This window comes from Chrysemys picta, chromosome 2 (assembly GCF_011386835.1).
Source record: "Chrysemys picta bellii isolate R12L10 chromosome 2, ASM1138683v2, whole genome shotgun sequence".
NCBI lineage: Eukaryota > Metazoa > Chordata > Testudines > Emydidae > Chrysemys > Chrysemys picta.
The window spans coordinates 213,034,748-213,062,079 of NC_088792.1; the positions used below are offsets into that span (position 1 = coordinate 213,034,748).

Below are 27,332 nucleotides of genomic sequence, written 5' to 3' on the forward strand. Positions count from 1 at the left end.
GTTTGCAGTTGCTTATAACTTCACCAGACTAACCATTTGGGCTGATACTTTCCATGCTAGGTGTGTGCCTCCGGGTGAATGTTGAATAATTTCAACCAAAACTGTTCAGACGCTTCTGAGAACAAGGTTAAAATACACTGTTTTGCCCAGGTTAAAAAATTCTAGCAATCTTGTGTTGGAAAAGCTCTAGCACCCCCATGCTTTGGAGCAGGGACTTGAAATTTGGCAAGGAGGTGCTCTTTGGGTCAAGGATGCACATTTTGCTATCTCTGTGAAAATCCACCCAAAATTGACCAAATTATAAGCCTCCGAAAAACTGCAGTTTGCATATGCTCAAAGGAAACTTGCTAGAGTTTAACAGCTAAATTCCACAAAGATTCCATCCACTATAGCATGCACCTGCCTGGGGCTGAGCAGGTGGTCACTAACTTTGTTTTCATTTTCTTGGTGCCCAACTTCAGACCCTGGGGTCTGATTTGCAGATGTGCTGGGCACTCACAGCTGCGATTGAAGTCAATGGGAGCTGCACTTTGAATGCATAAAATGCTATATAATGAAAAGCACTCTGAAAACTTAGATCCCAGGCATCTCAAATTGGGCACCCAGAATTAGTGGATACTTTGGACTTCAATTACTCTGTACTTCAGTTCCCCATTTTACAGACGTGAAGATAAATTCATTTGTGAAGCACTCAGTTTCCATAGTGACAAGCACCATAAAAAAAAAAACCCATGAGGAAATTAATAACTCTGTCTTCAGAGCCGGGTTTGAACAGAGTGCAGTAAATAAGGTATGGGAGCACACCTTAAACAATGAGTAGAAAACAAAATAATGAATAGCTGCTTATTAAATGAGCACCATCTGTTCTGTGCATTGAATGAGGTAGGGATACTATGGAAACAATAGTATGCGATCATATAATTAAAGACTTTATCATAATGCATTTGCAAAAGCAAGCCAAATTAAGGTTGCCGGAGCAACCTTAATTCTGGCATTTCCTAAATGACTGCTTGACTTTGCATCCTTAATTTCTTTTTAACATAGTTTTTGTGTGTGTAATATCATCATATTTGGCCTGCTAAACCCAAGGTTGTGAGTTCAATTCTTGAGGGGGCCATTTAGGGAACTGGGGTAAAAATCTGTCTGGGGATTGGGCCTGTTTTGAGTAGGGGGTTGGACTAGATGACCTCCTGAGGTCCCTTCCAACCCTGATACTCTATAAAATCTATATATTGTCAAAATACAATGTAGGAAATACAATTCTGACTAAGTCTGTTACAAGTGGTTCAGAACTATTTCTGTAACATTTGTATTACTCGACCAGAATTTTCTGATATCAGGATGCTGCCAACTAATAGGAAGTGATATTTCTGACAAATGTCACAATTTTACAAAAAAACCCAGATATTTCAGTATCTGCAATATTCTGCCTTGTATTTCTCTGTGCTCATTATCCGAAATACAGATACTGGCTCACATCAAACCTGATCCACTAATCCAATACAACCAGCAAGCTTTTGCATATGATCACTATATGTCAAATTACCATCGTGATCTCACACCACCAGCATACATCACTATCCAGTAAACCACATCTGAATCAGTGCAAAAGAGTCCCATCAGTTCTGTGTATGATTTTAGCTTGTTGCATTTTCATTTCAGTCTCACTAGTAGGTCAATATATTTGACCAGCGTTGTTTATCAAACTTGCATTCTTATCTCTATACAAGGCTAAAATCCATAAGCAGAGGAAAGTAGCCTAAGCAACATCAAATGAAATTTTGACACCAGATAAGAGGATGATTTGAGTTTCATTATGGAAAAGACTATAGAGATGACTCTAGTGCTCTAGGCAAGCAAAAATATTTGTATGTATACAATGCAGTAGTTGGCATACAGCGCACACCCCTATTATATGTATATAAGGACCTTAGATCTTAGGAAAGCATACGTTTTTAGGCAATCTTGAGTCAGGAAGTTTAGTATGTTACACATTAATCTTTTATTTGAGCTAAACAGATGAGATTAATATGTAATCTCTCTTTTTTCTGTGTAGATAATTTTACTTGCCTTTGTGCTTTAAGCTACGGATGGCTCCCATTTGTTGATAAATGTATGTCTGGAAGTCATTTACTCTCAGGTACACTGTACTTAGGGTTAAGAAATAACCTTTACAATACTGGTCATATTAGGAAAAATAAAAACAAACAAACCCCAAAACAAAAATAAGTGTTGTCTCTTTGTTTTACATGTTCATAACTCAAAGCAGGCAGGTGTTTTTTCATCCCATTTTACTTTAAAAGCAGCAAACTATTTTTCACGGACACACTTTAACCCATCTAGTATTTTAGAAAAACACTGGATAATAATTCAGTATATAACAACATTTCATAACGGTATCAATATCAATTAAATTTAAAAACAGAGCCTAATTTCTAAATATTAACCTCTTAACAATACATCCAAGCCCCAGATTTCGGCACTCAGACAGGCTCTTCTCTGTCTAAATTGACAATAAATGCACCTAAGTGATGTTCTGAATGTCCAGGTGTGGGATTTGGATGTCCTATTAGGTCACCTGTGTTTAAAAACTGGGCCCATAATGTATAAAGTATGGTGAAACAGCCTAATTGTAGCCATGTGGGATTTGAATAAGGTCCTAAATCACCTTCATCAGTCTTTCTTAGAGCATATTTTAGGCTGTGAACATTAGGGCAACAAAAAAGCAAAAGTATATAAAATGGGGGGGGGGGGGAGGGAGAAGCTCTTCTGAGAAGAGAGGCACATAATGTAATGCAACAGCTCTATGAACACAGCAATATTTTCCACATTAGTTGAGGATGTGGTAAGTTCCACAGGGATCTTTTCCTGATATACTGAGACCATTCCATTCTTATCTGCAGGTAAACACACTTATCTATCTGCAGAAACAAGACATTCTGTTCTTTTAGAAATAGCACTAAGAGGTTCAAATGAAGAATATTGATATAAATTCAGCAATGACAAATTCCACTCCCCCCCAATTGCTTTGAAAGAGAGTAAGTTCTCTAGAGGTCTCAAAGCATATACATTTTCTGTCAATCACACTTTGTGTTTCAGTAAAGTTGGATGACTTTATCTTTAAATAACAAAAAATGTAAAAAAAGAAAAATAAGATTGTATGGGAACCCAGGCTGGCAAGGAGCCCAAACACATCTCTGGCTATATGCAGTCTTACACCGAGAAATTCATACTAACACTTAGTAGTTACCCATACACAGTGCTAACATCTTTAACGTGCTGTACAAACATGAACTAGAAAAATCACAACCCCTCTTTGAGGCAGAAATATTATTAGATAGAATGGTGTTATGGTTAAGCCACAGGATAGGCCACTTTCATTGCACAATGAAGAGAATACCATATCCACATTACACACAGGTTTCTTCAATGAAGGATTGTTCTAAACTCAGAATGGATAGGATAGTTATACAGCCAAGTCATATCACTTCATAGAATCATAGAATATTAGGGACCTCAGGAAATCATCTAGTCCAGGGGTCTCAAACACGTGGCCCATGGGCTGCATGTGGCCCGCAGGGCTATTTCCTGCAGACCGCCACCCCCCGACCTACCTCCAGGCCAGGGGTGGGCAAACTACACCAGCAGGATTGCCCCCCTCAAGCCCCGTGCCACTCCCTGAAGCAGCTGGCATCACATCCCTGCAGCCAGGGGGAGGGAGCAGAGGGCGCTGTGTGTTGCCCTGGTTTCCAGGCACTGCCCCCGCCCGCCCGCCCACAGCTCCCATTGGCCGGGAACAGGGAACTGCGGCCAATGGGAGCTTTGGGGGAGGTACCTGGAGGAGCAGCAAGCAGCACATGGAGCCCTGCATCCCCCTCCCCCAAGGGCTGCAGGGACATGGTTCCAACTGCTTGCCGGGCTGGGGCAGGTAGCCTGCCCTGGCCCCGGTGTGCACCGCTGCCACCCCAGAGCCGCTTACTAAAGCGGGCCAGAACCCGAAGCCCTCCTGTACCCCACCCCCCAACTCCCAGTCCTGAGCCCCCTGCTGCCCCCTGCACCTTAACTTCCTGCCCTGAGCCCCCGCCACACGGGCAGAGTTGGGATGGGGACTTCGGGGAAGGGGTTGGAATGGGGGCAGGGTCTCATGGAAGGGTGGAGTGGGGGCAGGGCCGGGAGCAGTGAGGGGAAGGGGTGTCAGTGATGTGGCCCTCGGGCCAATGAACTAGTCCTCATGTGGCCCTCCTGGTCATTTGAGTTTGAGACTCCTGATCTAGTCCAACCCCCTGTTCAAAGCAGGACAAATTCCCAGACAATTTATTATTATTATTTTACCCCAGTTCCCTAAATGGCCCCCTCAAGGATTGAACTCACAACCCTGGGTTTAGCAGGCCAATGTTCAAACCACTGAGCTATCCCTCCCCCCAGCTTTGACCAATTTGGAAGAAAGAGGATGATACATGCAGGGGTATTAGAATTCCGTCAAAGGTTTGGTCTTTTTCCAGGGCAGAACTAGCCTACCTTACCAGGCACTGTGTACATTCAAGTGCAGTGGAGAAAATGGTGTACAGGGAAACAAAATAATGGTTAAGTTGATTTAGAGGACTAACAGTACTGGCTCTGATGTAGTGCTGAGTTCTGTCGCAGACATATCCTCAAGCCCCTACTTTCTGGGGAATTAAGTAAGTAGCAATGAATAATGTGGACTCAAAGTTGGGATGTCAACTACATAACTACAGGAATAATAGTGCAGTACCAAAACCACAGTAGCTTAATTTCCATATGGGAGGACATGGATTCAGTTTTTTCTAAATGGGTTTCAAACAAAGGTAGAGAAAAAGAAAAAAAACTGAGGAAGATCAGAGCAGTGAGTTTGGAGATGCAAGAAATCTGGACTAAACTGGAAAGGGTCAATCTCACAAAATATCATATGTAATGAATTTATAATAGTTCAAAGAAAAACTTCATATTTAGTCTAACTCTGCAAATACTCTGAGAGTAAAGGATGGGACATGCAGGACTAGATGCCCAAGGACTGATTTGAACACACATTTTAACAGGCAGGATGTAAAATATTTCTTATACAGGGTTATCATCACTGTTACTAAACGTAGGTCTTAAGTGCGAGGAGTATTCTGTCTCTGTTGTAGGAGCAGCAGTGATCTGTACGCTCTGTATGACTATGCTATGTATAACCTGTATGCTCAAAAGGTCTGTTACACTAACCCCCCCACCCTTTTGTCTCCTCTTCCTCTTTGAATACCTGTGAAGTGGCTTTCCAGCTGAAGAGTTATAAAAATACCATGGGTTACAGTGTTGCGACAAAGTCTGTGTTCAGTGTTCCATGTTCTGTGTCTGTCTCTGGTGGTTCTCCTGTGCTAGCATTGGGTCCAGAGAGAGAGGGGATACTACACTAGACAGGGTAAATGCCTTTTCCTCACTCTACTTTCCCCATCGCCAACCAAATTATCAATCACATTCACCTCTGTCCAAAAGACGTTGGTCCCCAATGCATCAGGTTTATTTTTTGTTAGGTTCTCTAATAATCATTTTGTTGTTGAGTTTTGTTATTAATACATTTGTATTGTTAGTTACATTTTCTTGTATTGTTAATTCCACTTTCCTCTATGTACCCTGGTTCTACTTCCCCAAGCCCTGAAGGGTAGCTCATGGGCCCCCATAAATTACAACTAAATGTTAGTTTAAGTATCAGAAATTTCACCAAGTTCTCTGTTACTATGTCCCTTCCAAATCAGTTTAATCTTGCATAACAACTGTAGTACTCCTACAAATCTTATTTCTTGTGTGTACTTAAGGGTTAGGGTTGCCTTTTATTGTTTAATGGCTATTGCAGCATCAAACTTGGCCTCATTTTGTTTGTCGATGTACCCAATTATTGTAATGGTGATAGTTTTATTGTATTCCCAATGATTATGATTGTGATTGTTTGCATTTGTGTTTATGTTATATCTGGTGTTTAGTCAATTGTAATGGTTTTAGTTATATTCACCTGGTTATGATTGTTTGGTTTGCCTGCAACAGATCACCTGTGCCCTAGAACGACAACTACTGTAATGATCATAGATCAAGGGGTGGAGTGTTGTAGGAGCAGCAGTGATCTGTATGCTCTGTATAACCTGTATGCTCAAAAGGTCTGTTACACTTTCCCCCCCTCTTTTGTCTCCTCTCCCTCGTTGAAGACCTGTGAAGTCTCCACCTCCCTCCTGAAATGCTTGTGAGATGAATGGGCTGGTTGAACAGCTGGAAGATCAGAAGAGCTCCCAGGTAGACAAGGTGTCTGGGACTCTAATTAGGCAGCACTCACACACCCAATGCATGGACACTGGCCGAGGTGGAGTGTGACCAACCAGACACGGCCAAGTCATCTCTAGTCGCAGGCCATGAGGAGCAGGTCCTTAAAAGGGGAAGGGGCCATGTGCTCAGGAGTGCACTCGAGAAGACTTACCTTCATTGCACCATCCATCGCTGCACTCTGGGACACTTACCTTGAAGGATCCTGACATCTCCAGTGCTGTGCCTGTCCTGGTAGCGTGAGTATGCGAGTGTAAGTGTGACCCCCCCTGTCCCCCTTCTTTTGAGCTTAGCTATCAATATAATAAATGTGCTGCTTTCTGCCAAACTCTGGTGGGTCACTAGTCCTCCCTAAGCTTACTAGTTGGGCCAATTTCGGGTAACAGTCTCCTTTCCTTTTCCACAGTGGTACTTAACACATATCTTGGCTTCTGGGGCTGTACACAGACACCAGGATATAAGTTAAGGTTGCTAAGGTAGTATAGAGTAGGGTACACAAAAGCAGAAAGCAAAATATTTATGGGTGACTTACTGCTGTGGAAGGATCTTGGAAGTGGTAATGCTAAAAAAACAAAACAAATATGGACAAAAAGAGATGGCTGAGAAAGCCAGCAGCTGGCTGAAGATCAAGTGGAACAAGAGTCAGTGAAGGTGGCAAACTGTAGACAAATATTTTGAATGGAGGAGGATGCCGCCTTGATTTTACATTTATACATATTTCACCAAAATTTGCTTAAAAACTAGAGAGCGCTAATGACAATGTAGAAAATATAGAAATCCATGACTGGGGTTGATTGCAATGGATTTCTCAGGGTATAAGTGTGGTTAGTATTTGGACCTAGCTGTCGAAAATTCATCATTGTTCAGTCAGAATTTAACCAAGCAGGAGCTCCCTGAAGGAGGAAGCAGCTTTGTAGCTTTTTGACCCTATTCCCCATTCTTGTCTGCTCTTCAATCATCCTGGCCTTGTTATGACCCCCCCATTTCACACACTTGTCCTTCCCGGATTCTAATTTAATTCCGTCACACATTAACATTCCACAGAATCAGTTCTTCCTCACTAAAAGTTCTGGGCCAGATCCTCAGCCAGTTTAAATTACTATTGCTGCATTGACTTCAAGAGAACTGCACCAATTTACATCAGCTGAGGATTGGCCATGCATGTGAAATCTTTTACACTGTCCTGAAAACAAACAGAATCTTTCTGCAAGTGTCATGCCATCAGAATCCATTCCATTTTAACCTTTTTAAAATCAAAGTGACACTTCTTCAAATCAAACCACATTCATGCTGATAGTCTACATTTTTTCAAAGAGGTTTAAAAATAAGATTCTAAATTCAAAATGAATCTTCTCCAGTTTATTCTTGGAAATCTTCAAAGGGAATTAATATAGAACAGGACACCAGCAGCTCCATTAGTGGCGGAACTACCATTAAGTGGATACATACTTGGTTAAATAACCGCAAACAAAGATCAGAGGGGTAGCCGTGTTAGTCTGAATCTGTAAAAAGCAACAGAGGGTTCTGTGGCACCTTTAAGACTAACAGAAGTATTGGGAGCATAAGCTTTCGTGGGTAAGAACCTCACTTCTTCAGATGCAAGAAGTGAGGTTCTTACCCACGAAAGCTTATGCTCCCAATACTTCTGTCAGTCTTAAAGGTGCCACAGGACGCTCTGTTGCTTTTCGCAAACAAAGAGTAACTATTAATGGAATGATGTCAGACTGGAAGGGAGTCTCAAGGGGGGTTCCACAGGGATCTGTTCTGGGTCCATTGTTATTTAACATCTTTATTAATGACCTGGATGTAGGAATAGAGAGCATACTGATCAAATATCCAGATGACACACAGCTACTCCAAACACTTTGGAGAATAGAGCTAAAATTCAAAGGGATCTTGATAAATTGGATAACTGGTCTATAGACTACAAAATGAAATTAAACAAAGACAAATGTAAGGTGCTACATTTAGGGAAGAAAAACCAATTTCACACAGAATGGGGGTTAGCTGGCTTGGCAGCAGCACTGCTGAGAAGGATCTGGGACTTGTGTATCACAACCTCAACGTGAGTCAGCAATGCAATGCTATTGCAATAAATAAATAAATAAATAAATAAATAAAGCAAATGCAATTTTGGGTTGCATTAACAGAGGCATAGCATGCAAGTCACAGGAGGTGATAGTACTGCTCTACTCAGCACTGGTTAGGCCTCAGCTGGAGTAGTGTCCAGTTTTAGTCACCAATGTATAGAAAGGATGTGGAGAAACTGGAAAGGATCCAGTGGTGAGCAACAAAGATGATCAAGGGAATGGAACGCAAGCCATATGAGCAAAGGCTGAAGGAACTAGGTGTGTTTAGTTTTACCCTGGCATGCTGACTGGCTGCTACACACTCATTTGCTCCAACTGACTGTTGCAGTCAGGTTTTTACTGCCATATACCTACATCAAATGTGGCCACCACAGCTGCTGATCCATTTTCTATTCAGTAAAATCCTCTTAATTGACCCCCATAAAAAGCTGAGTCGTACTTAGCACAATCCCTTTTAAAATTAATATCAGGGGTTATACTCGGTGACTGGGCATGGAGCGTAGGTAGAATTGAGGTATCCATGCAAATGGATGGTTAGTTTTAGGCCTGCAGCCAGAGTACACAGATTTAAAAAAATGTTATAAAGTAATCATTCAAAAGTGCAGTGATTATGCATGCTATTCTGTGCTTTGATTGAATAATAGTATTCAGTTTATTAGCCATTACGTATATGTTAGACATAGTTTACACCACATTAGTGTGTATTATGAACACATTACTAATGTAATATACATTTTATACATAAGTGTTGGCCAAGTTATGCTAACTGAATATATTATGCTCTTCCCACATTTTGCAAAGCTGAAGTCAGATTTGGCATTAGCTAATAGAGAACTTGTCAAAGGCAAGATATATTCGTTCTACATCCTACTACAGGTTTAGAATGCAGTATCCAAAAGAGAGATAAGAAAAGTACAGAACAAAACAACAAGATAAGAAACTGTTATGAACTGGTGGGTTGGATTTTAGTGACATATTGACAGTTTTGTATCAGAGGGGTAGCCGTGTTAGTCTGAATCTGTAAAAAGCAACAGAGGGTCCTGTGGCACCTTTAAGACTAACAGAAGTATTGGAGCATAAGCTTTCGTGGGTGGCTTCTGTCTTGCGTCTGATGAAGTGGGTATTCACCCACGAAAGCTTATGCTCCAATACTTCTGTTAGTCTTAAAGGTGCCACAGGACCCTCTATTGAGAGTTTTGTAACTGTTTAAATGCATATTTTCAAAGCACACCTTCTGTGTAAAGTAAACATGCTATGGGATAAGAATTGCTTCCCAGAAGAAGGGTGGATATGTATATCTCCTTTTTGTACTATACTGTTTTTTCTTTAGACAATATTCAAACTCCCAAAAATATTTATGCACCAAAACAACTGATTTTTTTCTCATCTCAGGTCAACCAAAACATTTTGTTTCAATAATATGAAAAACGCTGTTTTGATTTCAACCTTTTAAAAACTAGTCTAATTGGCTTAAATTTAAAAAAAAAAAAAAGAGAGAATCAATTTGAACCAGAAAACCAAATTTTTCATTTAAAAAACGTGAAAACATTTTTTTTTGATAATTTCAAAACTATTTTCTTGACATATTGGAGTGGGTGGGAGGGAGGGGGTCGGGAAATTCATCAAACCTAAACCTGTTTTGCGAACAGTTTCAGTTTAGATGAATCAGCTTTTTTTGGATGGAAAATGATTTGTTGAAAAATTCCAAACCAGCTCTAAACAAGTAACTACAGCTTTCCTGGCCTTTCATTGGCTGAAACAATTCCACTTCAGTATAATTTTCAAACATATGCAAGTTCCTACACTCTGAATTGATAGTAAATACCTTCATTTATGTACACATTCCTTCTGACACAGAAATAGTAAATATAATATTAAAATGTTATCTTTGCAAACAGTATTTTTCCCTAATTGATGCCGTAATAAAAAGCAGAATCAAAAACTAGTTTACTTTATAGCTCAGCCATTGGACTCCGAGTATGACAATGTCAGAAGCAATGCCGCGGTTTAGCAAAGCAGTAGTCAAAACTTGCAGTTGTAATTAAACAAACAAACAAACCCAAAACTTCACATAGCTATGCACTGTTTATCATTTTCACATGGTGCAGTAATACAACAGCATAAATGTTTCATACCAACTTTTAGAAAGTTGTGCTCTTAAATAGGCACAACTATCATTTATACAAAGGCAGCAGTTGGGCATTCTTAGACCTGGTCCTAGTAGACAAATTGCCGGCTGGCTTTGTCCATACCACCGAGCAAGATGACAAACTGGCACACATAATTGCTCAAAATACAGGCCATTGCTTCATACAGAAAGAAGTGTTTCAACACTAAACTCAAGTAAATAGGCAGATCCGTAGGACAGGATGGGGGGACCTCACACCATCTGCCTGTCTTATGCCTAACTTTAGCCTTTCCTATAAGTTTCTCACTTTCAAAGTTGCTAAAATTTTCCAACAGTACATAAAAATGTAGAGTAACAAAAAAGTGTGTAAAACTGGCAAAATACCTGATTAATTATCTGCTGTTGTAATTTTTCTCCAGACGCTGAAAGAAAAAAGAAATATAAATAATTAGCTGTAACATATTTTAGTGAATAAAATGATCTTGTATGTAACAACAAAAATGAGGCAGCTAAGGAAAACAGAACACACAGTATGATAATGAACAGTGTACACAGAGGCTAAAAAAAGGATCTTTAAAAAAGAAATCCAGCCAAAGTGATAACACTAATAGAATGTAACATTTAAACTAGAGATTGAGAGCACTAAGGGGGAATTTGATGGATAGCCAGCCAAAAATATCAAGACTAATAATATGAAATAAAGCATAAAGAGATCAGAATCATTAAATCACCAAGGCATAATGAGGCAAATAAGGAAAGGAGGAAATTGCAGACCAGCTAAGTAATTTATTTTAATTGATCTTCACCACACAGGAAGATGGGGAACACGCTTATCCTAAACTAACATTTGAAGTCAATGAAGGTGACTGGCTCTGTCAGTCACTCGGAGTATCAAGAAATTATTAAAAGGTGGTGATGAAACTATGGAACCTAGATTGCAGTAATGTACCAGGAACATAGTTATCAGAATATAGATAGCTAACCTCTTAATAATAATATTCAATTTAACCTTAAAAGCATAAGAGGAATGGGATATGGCCACTTTTGCACCCATCTTTGTAAGAAAGATCTACAGGCAATTAGAGTTGAGTAAACAATTGATTTTTCAGTTCAGTGGCTAAACAAAATATGGGTTAGTTTAGAACCAAAATTGATTTTTTTGTTTTTTCTCGTCCAAATAAAAAAAAACTGAAAAAATATCATTAGGGTTGAACAAAATCTTTTGAAACAACATTTCCTAAACAAAATATTGACTTGAATTGATATTTCAACATTTTTGAAATTTCTTTTCCTGACAAAACGGTTTGCCAAATTACACCCTGATTCACAAATGGTTTCAGTGCTCTGAAAAATACATTTTTAGTGAATTTATTATTCGCCAATTTTTTTTTTTTTTTTGCCTAGCTCCCTGGCAATTATTATGTTGTAAGGGATGGTAGTTTATACCGGCACACTATGTCATACACAATCTCGCACCATCATGCCAACACAGTTGGGCCCATAATCTGGGACAGAAGGGCTAGCCACATAGGGAAATATCCATCCTTGTTCCTGCACTTTGGAGATAGAGTATTAAGTGCAGGATTCTTAGCCAGCTATTTCCTGTCTACCATGCTCCATGGTGTCCTCCTAGAACATATGCTCTTTTGGGATGTATGCTCTGAAATGATGTTGAAGTCTGCTAAGCTAGAACCTCCAAAGCTTGGTTCCAGTTCAGCAAACTCAGGTAAGCCTTGCTTGGAAGAGTATTTTTTTCCCCCTTAAAAATCTGGAAAGCCCCAGTTAAGTCAATGATATAGTCTCATCTTGGCAATCACATTGAATTTTGGTGATCTGATTTCAAAGGTAGATGTTTTATTGTAAAGGAAGACATCCATTGGATGGGTGAATGGGAAAAGAAGGTGCTTCCATACAAGGAAAAAAGACAAATATTATTTCATTTGGAAAGGAGAAGGAAAGATGTAGTGAAGATGTCATAAAATGAATGGTATAGACAGAAAGTCAATCATGCGACCCTGTTAATTACATCAGACATTACAAAAACCGAGACATTTAAAATGAAGACGAATTTCAAATGGTTAAATAGCAAATATGCTTTACGAATCATCTTAATTAACCTGTGGGATTAATTGCTGCAGGATACTACGGCGAAAAGATCAATAATATTTAGATAAAGTTTAGCCACATACATGAATAAGACTGACATCTACAGTTACACTAGCTAAATTAACATTGATATGTGTGTGTGTGTGTGAGTGAGAGAGAGATGGCAAAAGTTACTCCCCAGCCACAAAGAAATTCCATCTCATAATAACTTGACACAAATTGGTTAGTTGAATTATGGTTTTATTTACTTATTTTGACCTTCCTCTGAACCTTCTCTATAGTATATTATTGGAGACAAGATACCAGTCCGGATAGATGTTCATAGAATCATAGAATGTCAGGGTTGGAAGGGACCTCAGGAGGTCATCTAGTCCAACCCCCTGCTCAAAGCAGGACCAATTCCCAGACAGATTTTTGCCTCAGATCCTTAAATGGCCCCCTTAAGGATTGAACTTACAACCCTGGGTTTAGCAGGCCAATGCTCAAACCATTGAGCTATCCCTCCCCCCTAAATGGAGATATCCTATCTCCTAGAACTGGAAGGGACCTTGAAAGGTCATCGAGTCCAGCCCCCTGCCTTCAGTAGCAGGACCAAGTACTGATTTTGCCCCAGATCCCTAAGTGGCCCCCTCAAGGATTGAACTCACAACCCTGGGTTTAGCAGGCCAATGCTCAAACCACTGAGTTATTCCCCCCCCCCCCTTCATGTTACTTTATTCCATTGTGGGAATTTGTGTGTGTAACTTTAGCGCCCTTGTGGCCAAGATAGAGTCCGCTCTGCAAGCAGCTTTGGCCAAGAGAAGGTGCGCGCAGGAATGCAGCAGGAAAAATTTCTTCCACCCCAGGGGCACCTGTTTCAAACCCCCCAGAGTGAACACATACACCCACAGGAAAAGTACAATGGATATAAGAAAGGGAGATATTTATTTACAGAGGGATGAGAGGAGAAAAACAACAAGGGGAAATATAGGGGGAGCAGTAAAACAGGGTTGCATTTAAATCAAGGCCCCACAGGCCCAGTGGTAGCACAGTCTGGAAGGGCAGACACTGAGCAATGTGTCTGCATACAGAGTTCAGGAGTCCTGAGCAAAGTTCCAGTCTGGTGGTGAGTCTTGGGTGCTTCTGGTTGTCTTCGGCGCCAGTGAACGTTCCCCAAACAAACCCCTCCGGTGCCCTCTTCTGCTGCTCTCTGCAAAGCCACACAGAGCAACCACCTCCCCACTTAACTAGCTAGCAACCTTCCTCCTTGTTACAAGCCCCAGTACTCACAGCCCCATGCGACTCTGGGCAGCTGTGATACTGGGTCCAACTCCGGCCTGTCCTTCTCGGGCGATTCCTCCCTGGCACAGTGCTCCTCCTGGCTCCTGTCCTGGGGTGTTCCCGATCAGCCGCCCTGTCCTTCCCAGGCTTCAGGCAGGTTCTCTGCTGCTTCACTTGGCGAGGGCCTGCTTGCTGCCCCCTCTCTCTCCCTCGGAGCTCCAGAGCCACCCCCCAGAGTTTCCCTTCTTTTTTTTCACTCCTGCCCTCCCCCCTAGGAAAAAGATTTAGAGGGGCCATGCTCTCTAAACCGCAAAGGGGTTACATGTGCTTCTATCAAAAATCACATATCTTTGTAGAATCAAACCTAGTCTCAACCTTCAGATAAAAGAGACAGTAAATGTATCTTGCAAAGTGCTACCATACAGTAATAGTCAGAAGTGTGGCTAGATTAATTACACTCTCTCTGCGAGGAGGTACTCCACATCCTTTGTGGATGACCAAGAACTTCACATTCACCTACATCAAGCTCTACATATATCAGCCATGGTTTTCTAGACCAATAATGATGGGACTCCCTTTGCAGCTTGTCAGTATCAGTCTTTAATTGGCCTGGGGGATTGCTGTTGAGTGACATTAGCCACTCCCTCTTCCAGGAATACTTACGTAAATAGTGTCCCTTTTCATAAGAATTTCTTTGTACTGACATACAGAGTGTACAAAATATAGATTTTTTAAAGACTGGGTAACAGTATTATGAATTTTTAAATGTAACGTAAGGTATTATTAATAAGAAAAATGATCTTCTCTCTTGATCCTCATCCTAAGGAGAAAAACTGAAAATAAGATACTATTGTAGGCTGTACCATAGAATGAATCTTATGATAATTATTTCCTGCATGTTGGTGTAGTATTTTTGTTTGGTAGATGTAAATGGTACTTTTTAGCTCCGAGAGGAAAAAAGGAAACATCATTTAGGGGAGACTTACGGTAAGTCATTCCCAGGTTTATTGAGATAATCTTTGTGAGAAATGGAATTAAATCTTGGGGCTAATTTTTTTTAACCTAGTAAGGTTTTTGGTAATAGAGGATTAAGGAGTATGTGTTTTAACATTCCTTAACGATATACAAGTTGCTAGGAAAGTACAAGGTTTGAAATCTCTAGTTGGATCAACACTATTTTGCTCTGAGGTTTGTGGACTTTGAATACTGATGCTTTCCTGTTTTCTAGTATATTTGTTTTTAGGCTATTTTGATTCACTTTAAAGGAATTTTAATAGCTTTCTGTTGACAGCATGGACAGCTGGTCTTGAGAATTAACAAAAATTCACTTGCTGACTGAGGAAGGAAGTGACATCAATGAGTTTCTAAAGTCAGCCCAGAGGGAAAAGTGAGTTTTGTGCAAGTAACCTTTTCATTTCATTGTACTTACAGTGATGCTTCAAGATGCAAATTGCATTGTCAATCCAAACCTAGGGTATCTACCGCAAACAAGCCTAAAGATGAAGTGAAAGTTTGAAAATACATCTGTGACAATTTTATAGACACAGTTAAGGAAAATTAAAAGGAGAAACTGAGGTACCATCCTTAGTTCTTTCTTTAGTGGTTTAAACACAATGCTATCACTACAATGGCAGTCACTTAAGCATCCTTATGAACTACCAGCAAAGAGGACTGTCCACTTTGGGAGAAAAGGGGTCAAACTCAAGGTCACAAGCAAACTGAATATTGCATTCTCTGTTTACTCACTTGTTGATATTTGACCTCATTAGAAAACTACCAAATAGATTTGGCATCAGCAGCAGTCTCAGAAGAGACCAAGGTTTGTATTAGCAGAGATGTTGTGAATTAGGATTGAAGCACATTGGCACAGCCATATCAAGCACCATGTATTATATTTGGATCAGATCAATGCTAACCTCCTTTCACGTTAACAAGCACTATAAAACAATAAGAACATTCTGAATTGGGGGGAAAAAAAGATTTCTAACTTTTTATGCTTACATCACTACTTTTATGACTGAATCCCAGTCCCAAACAGCACAATCGGAGTTCTCTTTATCGAGACAAGAATTTGGCTGTTGGTTTCCATGCTCCTAAAAGACATACACACATCCATCCATCCCCGCTTAACCTCCACACAGTGTAGTCTTTTTGGGGACACTAACGATGAGAATCAATTTTTTAATTCTACCACCAGTTTGAAAATGCTGGTGTTTTGATGATATGTCATGGCAGCTGTTCTCATGGCTGACTTTGGTAACCATTTTGCCCAGCTCAGCAATTTAAAAGTGGAAGATATGAGACATGAACTCCAAACTCAAAGCACAGGAGGCAATGGCTGATCAAAATTTCCAGTATCCAACCTTTAATTCCAGTCCCGCAGCTAATTCAAGAATATGGGTAGAGCCAATTGCTTCTGTCTGTAAGCCCCCCAACCTGAAGCAAATACTCACCAGCAACCACACACCACACAACAAAAACACTGACCCAGGAACCTATCCTTGCAATAAAGCCCGTTGCCAACTCTGTCCACATATCTATTCAGGGGACACCATCACAGGGCCTAATCACATCAGCCACACCATCAGAGGCTTGTTCACCTGCACATTTACCAATGTGATATATGCCATCATGTGCCAGCAATGCCCCTCTGCCATGTACATTGGCCAAACCAGACAGTCTCTATGCAAAAGAATAAATGGACAGAAATCAGACGTCAAAAATTAGAACATTCAAAAACCAGCTGGAGAACACTTCAGCCTCCCTGGTCACTCAATTACAGACCTAAAAGTTGCAATTCTCCAACAAAAAAACTTCCAAAACAGACTCCAAAGAGAAACTGCAGAACTGGAATTAATTTGCAAATTGGACACCATTAAATTGAGCTTGAATAAAGACTGGGAGTGGATGGGTCATTCCACAAAGTAAAACCTATTTCCCCAAGCTAATTTTCCCCCTACTGTTACTGACACCTTCTTGTCAACTGTTTGAAATGGGCCATCCTGATTATCACCACAAACGTTTTTTTTCTCCTGCTGATAATAGTCCACCTTAATTGATTAGTCTCGTTAGAGCTGGTATGGCAACACCCATTTTTCATGTTCTTTGTGTATATATATCTTCCTACTGTATTTTCCGCTGCATGCGTCCGATGAAATGGGATTTAGCCCAGGAAAGCTTATGCGCAAATAAATGTGTTAGTCTCTAAGGTGCCATAGGTACTCCTCGTTCTTTTTGCTGATACAAACTAACACGGCTACCACTCTGAAACCATTTGAAATGGAAGTAGCTCAAAATGCTCTATCAAACTGTTTATGCGTGTCATCAGGACGCACATGGGTAGTTAGTCTGTGGCAGACTAGTGTGGGGTAGATTCTCAGCCCATCTTGCCACAAACTAATTGTGTAGACAACCCCTAAACATCCTTAGTCTCACTGAATTGGAGAACTGTCCTTATATTCACTGGATTGACTGTTAAATCATTTTAAAGCCATTTTTCTTCTGCCACAAAAAAGGTAAGACAATATTTCTAGCTGTTTTAGAAGAGTCTGTGACAAACGGCCTTCCTATATGAACCTCAGGTTACTTAACCTAAAATAACATGTAAGGAGCCCATGCTTTTTAGAGTTCTCAGTGTTTTCAGTCACGTTAGTGTTTCCAGGGTAGTTTATTTTTAAATAAAATAAAATTTGACATTTACTTGAATGAAGGATATAACGACTAAAATGTATTACAATGTGACAGATATTGGATACAAGGCCATGCAGTAGTTGTTGCTCTCATGATGTACTGTAACATTTGTTCTTCAAATATCTTTACATACGCAACCTATGCAGAGAACAGCACGTAAGTATTCACACTCCATCACCCCTCCTCCACACAAGAGAAAGCGATATTTGTGGAGGTTTGCAGATTAATCTGGCATAATTCCTTTAGATTTTCAACTACTTCTGGAGCACATATAATTAAGATCACTGGTTACAAACGTTTCTGTAAGGAAATATTTCTTCTGGTGACGAGTACTCAAAACAGCTTGCTGCTGTTTCTTGTGTTCAAACAGCCAGGCACATTATGACTCCTGACAGCCTTTTCCCTCCCTTAGCATAGAGGAACAGTGACGTGTTTCATTTCAAAAAGCAAAAGACCACTACTTTATTTAATCAGGTGCTCCGCACCCCGCTAAATTTCTGATATGGTGTGCACCATCAATCTCTATGGAGAGATCCTCGCTGCAGCCACTGGTCCCGGAGCCTCACCCACTGAGTCTGTGCCATGCTCAGCCCCACCTTCCAGCCTGGCACGCCCAGGTGCAGTGCCACTGCCCATCCCTGAGAGGGGATATGGGCTGTTGGACAGGGGGACCCCATAATTCATGAGTCAGCCACCTGCTGTCCACCCCCTGCCAACACAGGTTTGACCCCACCAGGCCTCCATCATGATGAGAGAGCCATGGGCTAAACTTGAGGGAGTGACATTGTGACATAGTGTTCAGGGGTCGCAGCTCTGGGTTTGTCCCCACTATCCTTGTTTCATGAAAGGGGGTGGGAGGACCAAAAATAAGTGAGTGGTGTTGTGGCATGGTGCACGGGGATTGCAGGTGCAAACCTGAGTGGCACTGTGACACCCCGCAACCTCGTGCACCAGATCACAATGCCACTCACTCAATTTGGGCCCCACCACCCCCATCATGATGGGAGAGCAATGGGGCAAACCTCTATGAGCAGTGCAGCATGGCTCCTCCTCGCCGTTACCAATGGTACGCACCGTGTGTAACGTGTGTCTGGCTGCAGGTGCCACTGTGTTTAATTATAAGATCCCTTAAATACATACATCCGCCAACTTACATGGCACTGTTGACACCCTTTGTACAATGCTAGCAATAAACAATTTTTTAAAAATCAAGCCATCATCCTACACTTTAAGGGGAAAAAATACTTACAGATGGTGAGAAGGGTTTGGGAAGTGAACACTGAAGGTTTAGGCTGTGTCTAAACTAAGAGGAAAATAAGTTTTGGGGCCTAGCTACTTGAGAGACTGCCTTTCTCCTTGTGCTATATTGCCACAGCTGGGGTTGTCCAAGATGCTCCAGCTGGACCCCTTCAATTTAAAGGAGGAGGCAGGTATTAAAGCAGGGGTAGGCAACCTATGGCACGCGTGCTGAAGGCAGCACGTGAGCTGATTTTCAGTGGCACTCACACTGCCCAGGTCCTGGCCACTGGTCTGGGAGGCTCTACATTTTAATTTAATTTTAAATGAAACTTCTTACACATTTTAGAAACCTTATTTACTTTACATACAACAATAGTTTAATTATATATTATAGACTTATAGAAAGAGACCTTCTAAAAACATTAAAATGTATTACTGGCACGTGAAACCTTAAATTAGAGTGAATAAATGAAGACTCGGCACACCGCTTCTGAAAGGTTGCCAACCCCTGTATTAAAGTGTTCTCTATGAGGGGACCTCAGCTCTGGAACAGGCTTTCCCCTGCTCTGAAATAGCCCAAGACTATTGATCTTCAGGGCACTCTGCAAGGCACATCTATTACATGGGCTGTTGGGGAGATGGGCTTTTGAAAAAAATCAGAGTTATGGTGAGGAGGAGACTTGGAGTTCTGCAATCAGTTTTTGTTTTTGAAATTCATGGTGGGGGCACCTAGAGCCTTGAACGTACCCCTTTTTATTTATTGTATAGATCTAAATAAACACTTTAACTGGTTGTGGTCAACCCTATTTTTATGATTGACCTCCAAACCAGTCACAGCCACTTTTGGAAAGCAAAAGGTAACGAGAAGATCTGGTAAATGACAACAATGCCTATGTTCCCCCACAACATGGCCCTTGGCCTTAAAGAGAATGTATGGAGGTCCATTTTTCAGATGGGCAACTAAGGAAGAGAATTCATTACTGAGGGTTCAATATATTGCTTTCTCTTGGGATCTTGCACAAAAAAAAAAATCTAAATTATTCCGGGATAAAGCTGACTGCTCCCCTAAAAATTCTTCATATTGCTGTCTATGTATAAATATCTCTTATCAAGCCTCTTTCAGTTGCAATGACATTTTTCTCCTTTTTGTTACATCAGTTTTAAACAAATTGCTTATTTACAACATTGCCTTAAAAATGTCCTTTAACATATTTCTGAACCTCTGACTAATTATGCAACTGAATATGATTGCTGGGGCCCACAATGCATTAATTACATCTTTACGGTATTGCATAATCCTTCTCAGCTGTCATGAGGCCAACTCACAAGTTACCCTGGCAATGTTAAACATAAAAAGAACCCCAAGTTGATCTTGATTGAACCAAATGAAGGAAAGTTGGCCATCTCAAAGTGTTTGAATTCTCACAGCATTCCAAGGTCTGCCTGGCTAATTTTTGGTGATTATTTTTGATATGAAAACAGACCTTTAATTGTCAGTCTCTAATAAGGATGCAGAGCTGTTCCCTGGGAGGTTCAAAGGATCCTGGGAACCTAAACATGTACGAAAGCTCAAGTAGCCAAATGTCTTGCGCTGATCCATGTGCACATTTAGTTTTCATCTAATGAAGTAATTACTTAAAAATAAAAAAGAGCAAAATAAGTTGTTCTGGATTTCACAGAGATGCTCTAGCATTAATAAGATTTTTTTTTAGGGCCTTGTTCATTAACTCTTTTGAGCATAAGAAGGGGAAAACTGAAGATTCCATTCTTAAAAAAAAAAAAAAAGGAATCTGGATCTGGGCCAAATTCTGAATGGACTCATACTCTGTGCAATCCCATTAAAGCCAAGGAAAATACACAGGATATAAGGCAGTGCAGAATGTGGCCCTTTACCATGTCTGCAGCAGTATCAAATGTTTACAAGAGATGTATAATTTTCTATGAACAAGTATTTCTACTATTTCCATTTGTAGTATAGGATGTTCATTTTTTATTGGAAAGCTATATCTGTATTGCTTTGTTTCATCATCATAGTTCCTTTAATAACTACACTTTCAGACATCAGAATGCTACATGCAGCAGTTTTAACATCACTGCAGTATTAATGTAACATTTTCCAATAGAATTCTGTGTGCATTTTCCATGTTTATTACATAGTAGGTTTGTATCCAACAGATCACAAGAGTAGTTTGCTTAATTCTGTTTATGTCCAAATCACCATAGAACTGCTTTGAAATCTATGTTTGTTTTTTCTGGATACCCCATGACTTTTTCAGATTTCTCTGCACTTCAAAAGGTCTAATGGGGCAAGTCATGGTACTTTTCCTGGGTTCCTAGTAATCTGCAATTAAGTATGCAAGGATCATGGCTTAACATATGGATGCATTTTCACAAACGTTTTCACAGTGTGGACCTCATCATAATGCAATGACTGCCTTACAGACATGAAACTTCACATTCAGACTAATGAGGGATACCTCTTCTCCCATTTGTGATTACATAACATCCATGTGGCAACTACAATTGATTACATGGAAATTACATATTCTGTAAAAATGTCCTCCCGACTATTCTCTGAGTTTAGTTTTAATATTGGTCTGTTCATCTCTAACTAAATAGATAAACTAAAGGCACAGTACTACTTATCCCACACAGAAATAAATCCATGAGCATGCACAGTTATCTCATCAACGCATTGTGCTGCTACCTTAGGCCACTTAGGGACCATCTATACAACCCATGGCAATGAGCCTCCTAGCCCAGGTTAACAGACTTGGGCTGGCGGGGCTTGGGCTAGCACTCTAAAAATAGTTGTGTGGACAGTGCTTTGAAGTTGCGGCTTAGGCTCTGAAATCCACCCCCCTTCCTAGGCCTCAGAGCCTGAGTTGCAATGTCTACCTAGCTATTTTTAGTGTGGTAGCATGAGCCCTGTGAGCCCAAGTCTGTTGACCTGGGCTGGGAGGCTGACTGCTGTGGGCTGTGTAGACTTGGCACCACACCCACCATTTCTGCTTTGGTTTTGATTCCTGCCCAACTTCTGCCCACGTTGAACACACATGGCTTCACCAGCCAAAGTGAAAGTTGCAGTTGCGATGACATTAGAAACACTGGGGGAGCTATATGCAGCCCATGGTCTGCAATTTGGCATCTTCTGGACTAGGTCAACCACTGTTCTTTTTCCTAGAAGTGTAAGAACTGAAATCCAGCTCTAAAACATGCCAACCCCAAATAATCTCCATTAGATTAGACCATTTCTAAGACAAAGAAACCTGTGATCACTGAGGCAAGGGGTGAACAAAGTGACTCACAGTTCTGGGCTCCCCAAGAAAGTGTCACAACATGGCACCATAAGTTGCAACTAAGGAAAGCCCAGGGAGGCTTCCCTTTGAGTCACCTAATAGAACAACTGCAGCGTACACACGAGCCCACAAGGGTTCTCTTGTTTGAATCTCTGAAGCAGAAGCATGTCTGATGTGCACACAGCAAGTCCAGCTACGGATGGGGGAATCCAGCTTCTTGGCAGCAATTACAAAGTATAGTCCCAAAGCAGAGTCTCCATGGGAAGCCTAGTCTACAGCTAATACACGTCAAAATAAAATGTGTTTAATTGCCAATGAAACAGGAGGCCAAAAATGAGCAACAGAGAGGAGGGCAAATGCTCTTTCAATTTACCATAACTACATAAGGGTTCTCTACTGACTTGATACTGATGCGTTCCTTTATTTGGGACCACCCTAACTCATGCTGGGTAGTACTTTAGCCACAAGCAGCCTGTGTGACTGAGGGACTCTTGGCGCCAACTGGCAGAGGACACAGGGGTGCCTAACGGTTACAGGGATTCCCTGGGTTTGATATCTACATACTACCTCACGAAAGGGTGTCATGTAAGAGCTCTACTGAAAGCCTGTCTCATATGGTGGCCATAACCACTGCAAAATGTATGTACTGATAACATGTAAGGAGCTATATAGATATACTGAAACTTCTATTCTTAAAGTCTGTGAATTGTGGCTTGTCACCAGAAGGTGATCAACAAGTTCCTTTCCAACAGAAGATATTTATCTAGCTGTCTGGCTATATGGAAACTGAGTATTGTATAGTTCACAATGGATGCCCATTTACAGTCTGAGCTGGATGCTAATGAAGGGATTGTGAAATCTTCCAGAGAGGGAATTTAAAGGAAGATAAACCAGCAGGAGGGAGTCCTGTTTGCAAGTGAAGACGATGGATTTTTGGACTTCAACTGTAAGAGACAAAAATGCTCTCTGGATCCTTCACCTAGGAAGCAAACTGACCATGTGTTTGCTTCATTTAAAAAAAAAGGATCACAGCCAAGTCTGGCTGAAACACGCTGGAAAAACTTTGAGGTGAGCTAAACTTTATTTGACATGGCTGTGCCTTATTAGGTAAAACTAGGCTCTAGACTGGTGTTATGATTTTGTTTTATATGTAACCATTTGTTTCCAATATTTCTACTTGCTATCACACGAACCTCTATTCTTTATTAAATACACTTCTTTTTTGTTTTTACTATATATACAGATCTAAGCCATATGCATGCGCATGGGGTGTGCCAGGTATGCCCGTGCACATTCTAATGCAGGGCAGTCAGTCAGAGCTGTGGGGGGCGGGGCTGCGTGCTCCCTCGGGGCTGTGTGTATGGCTCCGCGCTGAGCCAGACGCTGCTAGGAGCCTGAGGGGGGTTGGATAAGGGGGGGGGCAGTCGGGGGACAGGGAGCAGGGTGGGTTGGGCCGGAGGGATGGGGTGCTCTCACCTCAGGGGCAGCTCCCCCTCCCCAGCGTTCCTTTGTGCAGGGAGAGTCTTGGCAGAGGCAGCGCTGACCCGGTTCCCAGCCCATTGGCCAGGAACCCCGGCCAATGGGAGCTGTGGGGGGGCGGCGGTGCTAGAGCTCCCTGACCGTGCCTCCCCAGCAGGGACGGGGAGGGATCTGCTCCAACTCTTGCTCAGTCTGCCACCTCCTGGGGCTGAGCCGCCTGGGACCAGTGCAGGGGCCGGCTCATTCTCGGCCAGTATGGGGGGGAGGGCTCGTCTGGGCCCCAGGCAAGGGACTTATGATGGGGGCAGGCCCCCTCCCACTCTGATTTCCCCCCCAACCCCAGCTGTGATGCTGGCTCAGCCCAGGCAAGGCAAATAGCCCCTGCCCAGCAGGCCGGTGAGTGTGGCTGTGGGGCAGGCAGGCGGGGGCGCTGGGTCTCTGGGGATGGTGCTGGGCAGTGGGGGTCTGTGTGGGGTATTCCTGGGCCCCACGGGGAATGAAAACAGACCAGGTCCCCCTCCTGCAGCGTTCTTTGCTTCTCTGCAGAAAGTGAAGGAGAAACAGGGATGTGTGATTGGGAATGTTCATGGCACAGTTTAGGGGCATTACCCCCCAAATAGAGGTGAGGGGTGGGGGGCCACATGGGATGCAAGGTCACGCCACTGCCCCCCGCCCCCATTTCTGTGAACACAGAGTTGCTGCAGCCCCGCTGAAAAAAGAAGGTGGTGCTCAGCTTCCTGGACTTTGCAGCTGGACACCACCTTCTGCGTCCTAGGGCTGGTTGAGCTCCCTTCTGTGTGCTGGGAGCCATCCTTCATTTTGTACAACAGTGAGTTGTGGGGCGGGGCAGGGCAGGGGAAAAGAGGCGGGGGGGAAAGAAGGGGGTGGGATGGGGAGGAGATGGAGTGATGGGGAAGGGGCATGGGATGGGAAAGGGAAGGGGATGGGGGAAGTGGGGGCAGGGGGAAAGAGGCAGTTTGGGAAGGCAGGGGGTGGGATGCGGAGGAGATGGAGCGGTGGGGAAGGGGCATGGGATGGGGAAGAGGATAGGGGAAGCAGGGACAGGGGGAAAGAGGCAGTTTGGGAAGGAAGAGGGTGGGATGCGGAAGAGATCGAACGGTGGGGAAGGGGCATGGGATGGGGAAGAGAAGAGGATAGGGGAAGTGGGGGCCCAGCGTGCAGATCCCCTTGGGAGCAGCTGGGGCTCCCCTGTTAAGCAGGCCCCTCAAACCCTCACTCTGACAAGCCCCATCTCCCCTGCATCTGTACCACCCTGATGAGCCCCCCCCAGACACCCTCCCCACTGAGCCCCAATCACCTACACCCAGACCCCCACCCAAATGAACCCCACCTCCCCTGCACCCAGACCCCCTCCCTGCTGAGTTCCACCCACTTTCACTTGGTCCCCCCTGCAGACTCCCATTATCCCTTCACCTGGAATCTCCCTGTACATCCAGATCCCCCACTGAGCTGCCTGCACCCAGACTGCCCCACACAGAACCCTCTTACCCTCGCCTAGCCAATCACCACCTCCCCAGCGCTACACATGACCTTTGTTGACTTACATCAGTCATAGAGCTCTTCCACCACTGCGCTCCAGCTTGGTTGGCGCTCTCTGCGCCCGCCCTGTAAGTGCCATCATGCCATTGCTCAAGGAGATGTCCAGGGGGTGGGATTTGGTGGGGACTCTGTTCTGAGCTGTGGCATGGTAAGGGGGCTGGGCCGGGCAGGTTGGATATGGGCCAGAGGGTCTCGGGGGCAGTCAGGGGACGGGGAGCGGTTGGATAGGCATGGGAGTCCTGGGGGTCTGTCTGGGGGCAGGGGTGTGGTTAAGGGTTGGGGCAGTCAGGGGACAGATAGGGGGTAGGGTCGTAGGAAGGCAGTTACAGTGGGGGGGGTCTCAGGAGGAGGCAGTCAGGGGACAAGGAGCGGGGGGGGTTGGGAGTTCTGAGGCGGGCAGTCGGGGGCGGGAAGTAGGAGGGAGTGGATGGGGGCGGGGCTAGGGCAGGGCGGGGGCAGGGCTAGGGTGGGGCTCCCTGGGTGCACACCCTAATGAAATGTGCTGCGCACGCCTATGATCTAAGTGCTGTGTTTTTAGCGGAGCTGTGTTCCAAGATGTAAGTGGCAAGTGGAGGTGTCCTGTTCCTTTGGGAATGGAAGATCTGGGAATTGTGAGAGTGTTCAGTGGAACAGGGGCTGGGCACTCTAGGCTCAGAGCAGTCAGGGGTTGGAGTGTGCCTGTAGTTAATCGGTCTAGAGAAAGTGGGACCTGCAGAGACATGGAAGACAGTGCTTGTGTTGCCAGAGGCTGGTGGAGTTAGGGCATTGACCCATAGCACACACACAAGGCTTGCTCGCACTAAGGGCAGGTGGTATTGAGGTGCCTCATAGCCCTAAGTACTCCCGAAACATCACACATTGAAATGAATGGGGCTACTCATGCAGTAAACATTACCCAGAGTGCATAAGGATGGAGGATTCTGGTCCTTAGATAGAGACTATTCACAGAGTAAGGTGCTACTTGATATAAGGAGTAAGAATGATAGCATCTGGCCCTTAATCCTTGAGCACAGGATGCAAAAAATAAGGAGAAGGTAGCAGGTTATAGTCCTTTGAAGTAGAATGTTAAAAACTTGTAAAGTAGGGAATTTTCTCTAACAGATCTAATTTGTAGTGAAAGGTGACTGGAGGAGGAAAAGCAGAACTAAACAAAGGCACAGTGTAATCTTTCCTAATGCAGGTTTTGAATTAAGATTGGTCAAATACAATATAAAAACCTAGAACAATCCGTTGCTGCAGGGAGTACAAATTTATCCACATTTTATAAAACTGGAGTATGACCTTTTGCTACCAAGACCGGTGCTTGTATTCAGCTGCAGTTATTGGTAGTTATTTGTAAAAGGTCATTCATGGACAAGAATATAATATGAGTTTGAAAAGTGCAGGGGATCAGGTTTCTGCTTTTTGCCTCATGTGAGTCTCAAGAACTTTGGGGGGAGGGGAGGAAATTATCATGACAATCAGCTTTGGTTCTGAAATTGATTTGAATAATACAGGAGCAGCATATCAATTACAATTTGATATTTTTCGGCATCCAACTGTTCATAGCATCTAAATAATACTAATATTTATCAGTAATATATACATGAGAGAGAGAGAGAGAGAGAGAGAGTGCATTTTCAGGTAAGAGGTTTCTTGTTTGCTTACTTTAGATTTAATCAATTTCCTTTTAATACAATATTTTAAAACCCATCACCTCCTCCTCCTTTCCCTAGAATATTATTATTAGAGCTCGGTCTTTTCATAACTGTTACAAAAGTAGGAGTGTTAGGTTTAAAAAAGGTGTATTTATATTAAAATCAATAGAAAAAGTACCCCCTCCTCTCTCAAACACCCATATCCCTTTTGATTTTGAAATCTTTTTGCATGCTGGGTGATAGTTTAAGGAGCATCTCCCCAGGCAGCTCCACAGGTCTCCCCATCCATCCAGGCCAGCGTGGAGCCCAGCTGGGGAGCTGTGGGGAGCTGCAGTGGACCGTCCACATGCCTGCGGTGCAGGGTGGGGGAGGCTGAGAGCAGCCTCAGGCCATATCCTCGCCTCCCAGACTCCCCACCTGGCTGAGGGCCCGTGGAAGGTCCGCGACTCTGAGCAGGCTACCCATGTGGCTCTCCCCGACTGGGCTCCGGTGGGGGGTGGGGAGCCTCAGCCCAGCCACAGGAAGTAGAGCCCTG

General features: G+C 42.9%; 1 protein-coding gene across 4 annotated transcripts in view; it reads right to left on the reverse strand.

Moving 5' to 3' along the window:
- CHST9 (carbohydrate sulfotransferase 9) overlaps positions 1–27,332 on the reverse strand; it is a 266,354-nt gene that overhangs the window by 11,078 nt on the left and 227,944 nt on the right. For all 4 annotated transcript variants that reach the window (XM_065585416.1, XM_065585415.1, XM_005279997.4 and 1 more), the window contains one exon: positions 10,912–10,949. In XM_065585416.1, the coding sequence (XP_065441488.1) occupies positions 10,912–10,949 (38 nt within the window). The remainder of the gene's footprint in view (positions 1–10,911; positions 10,950–27,332) is intronic.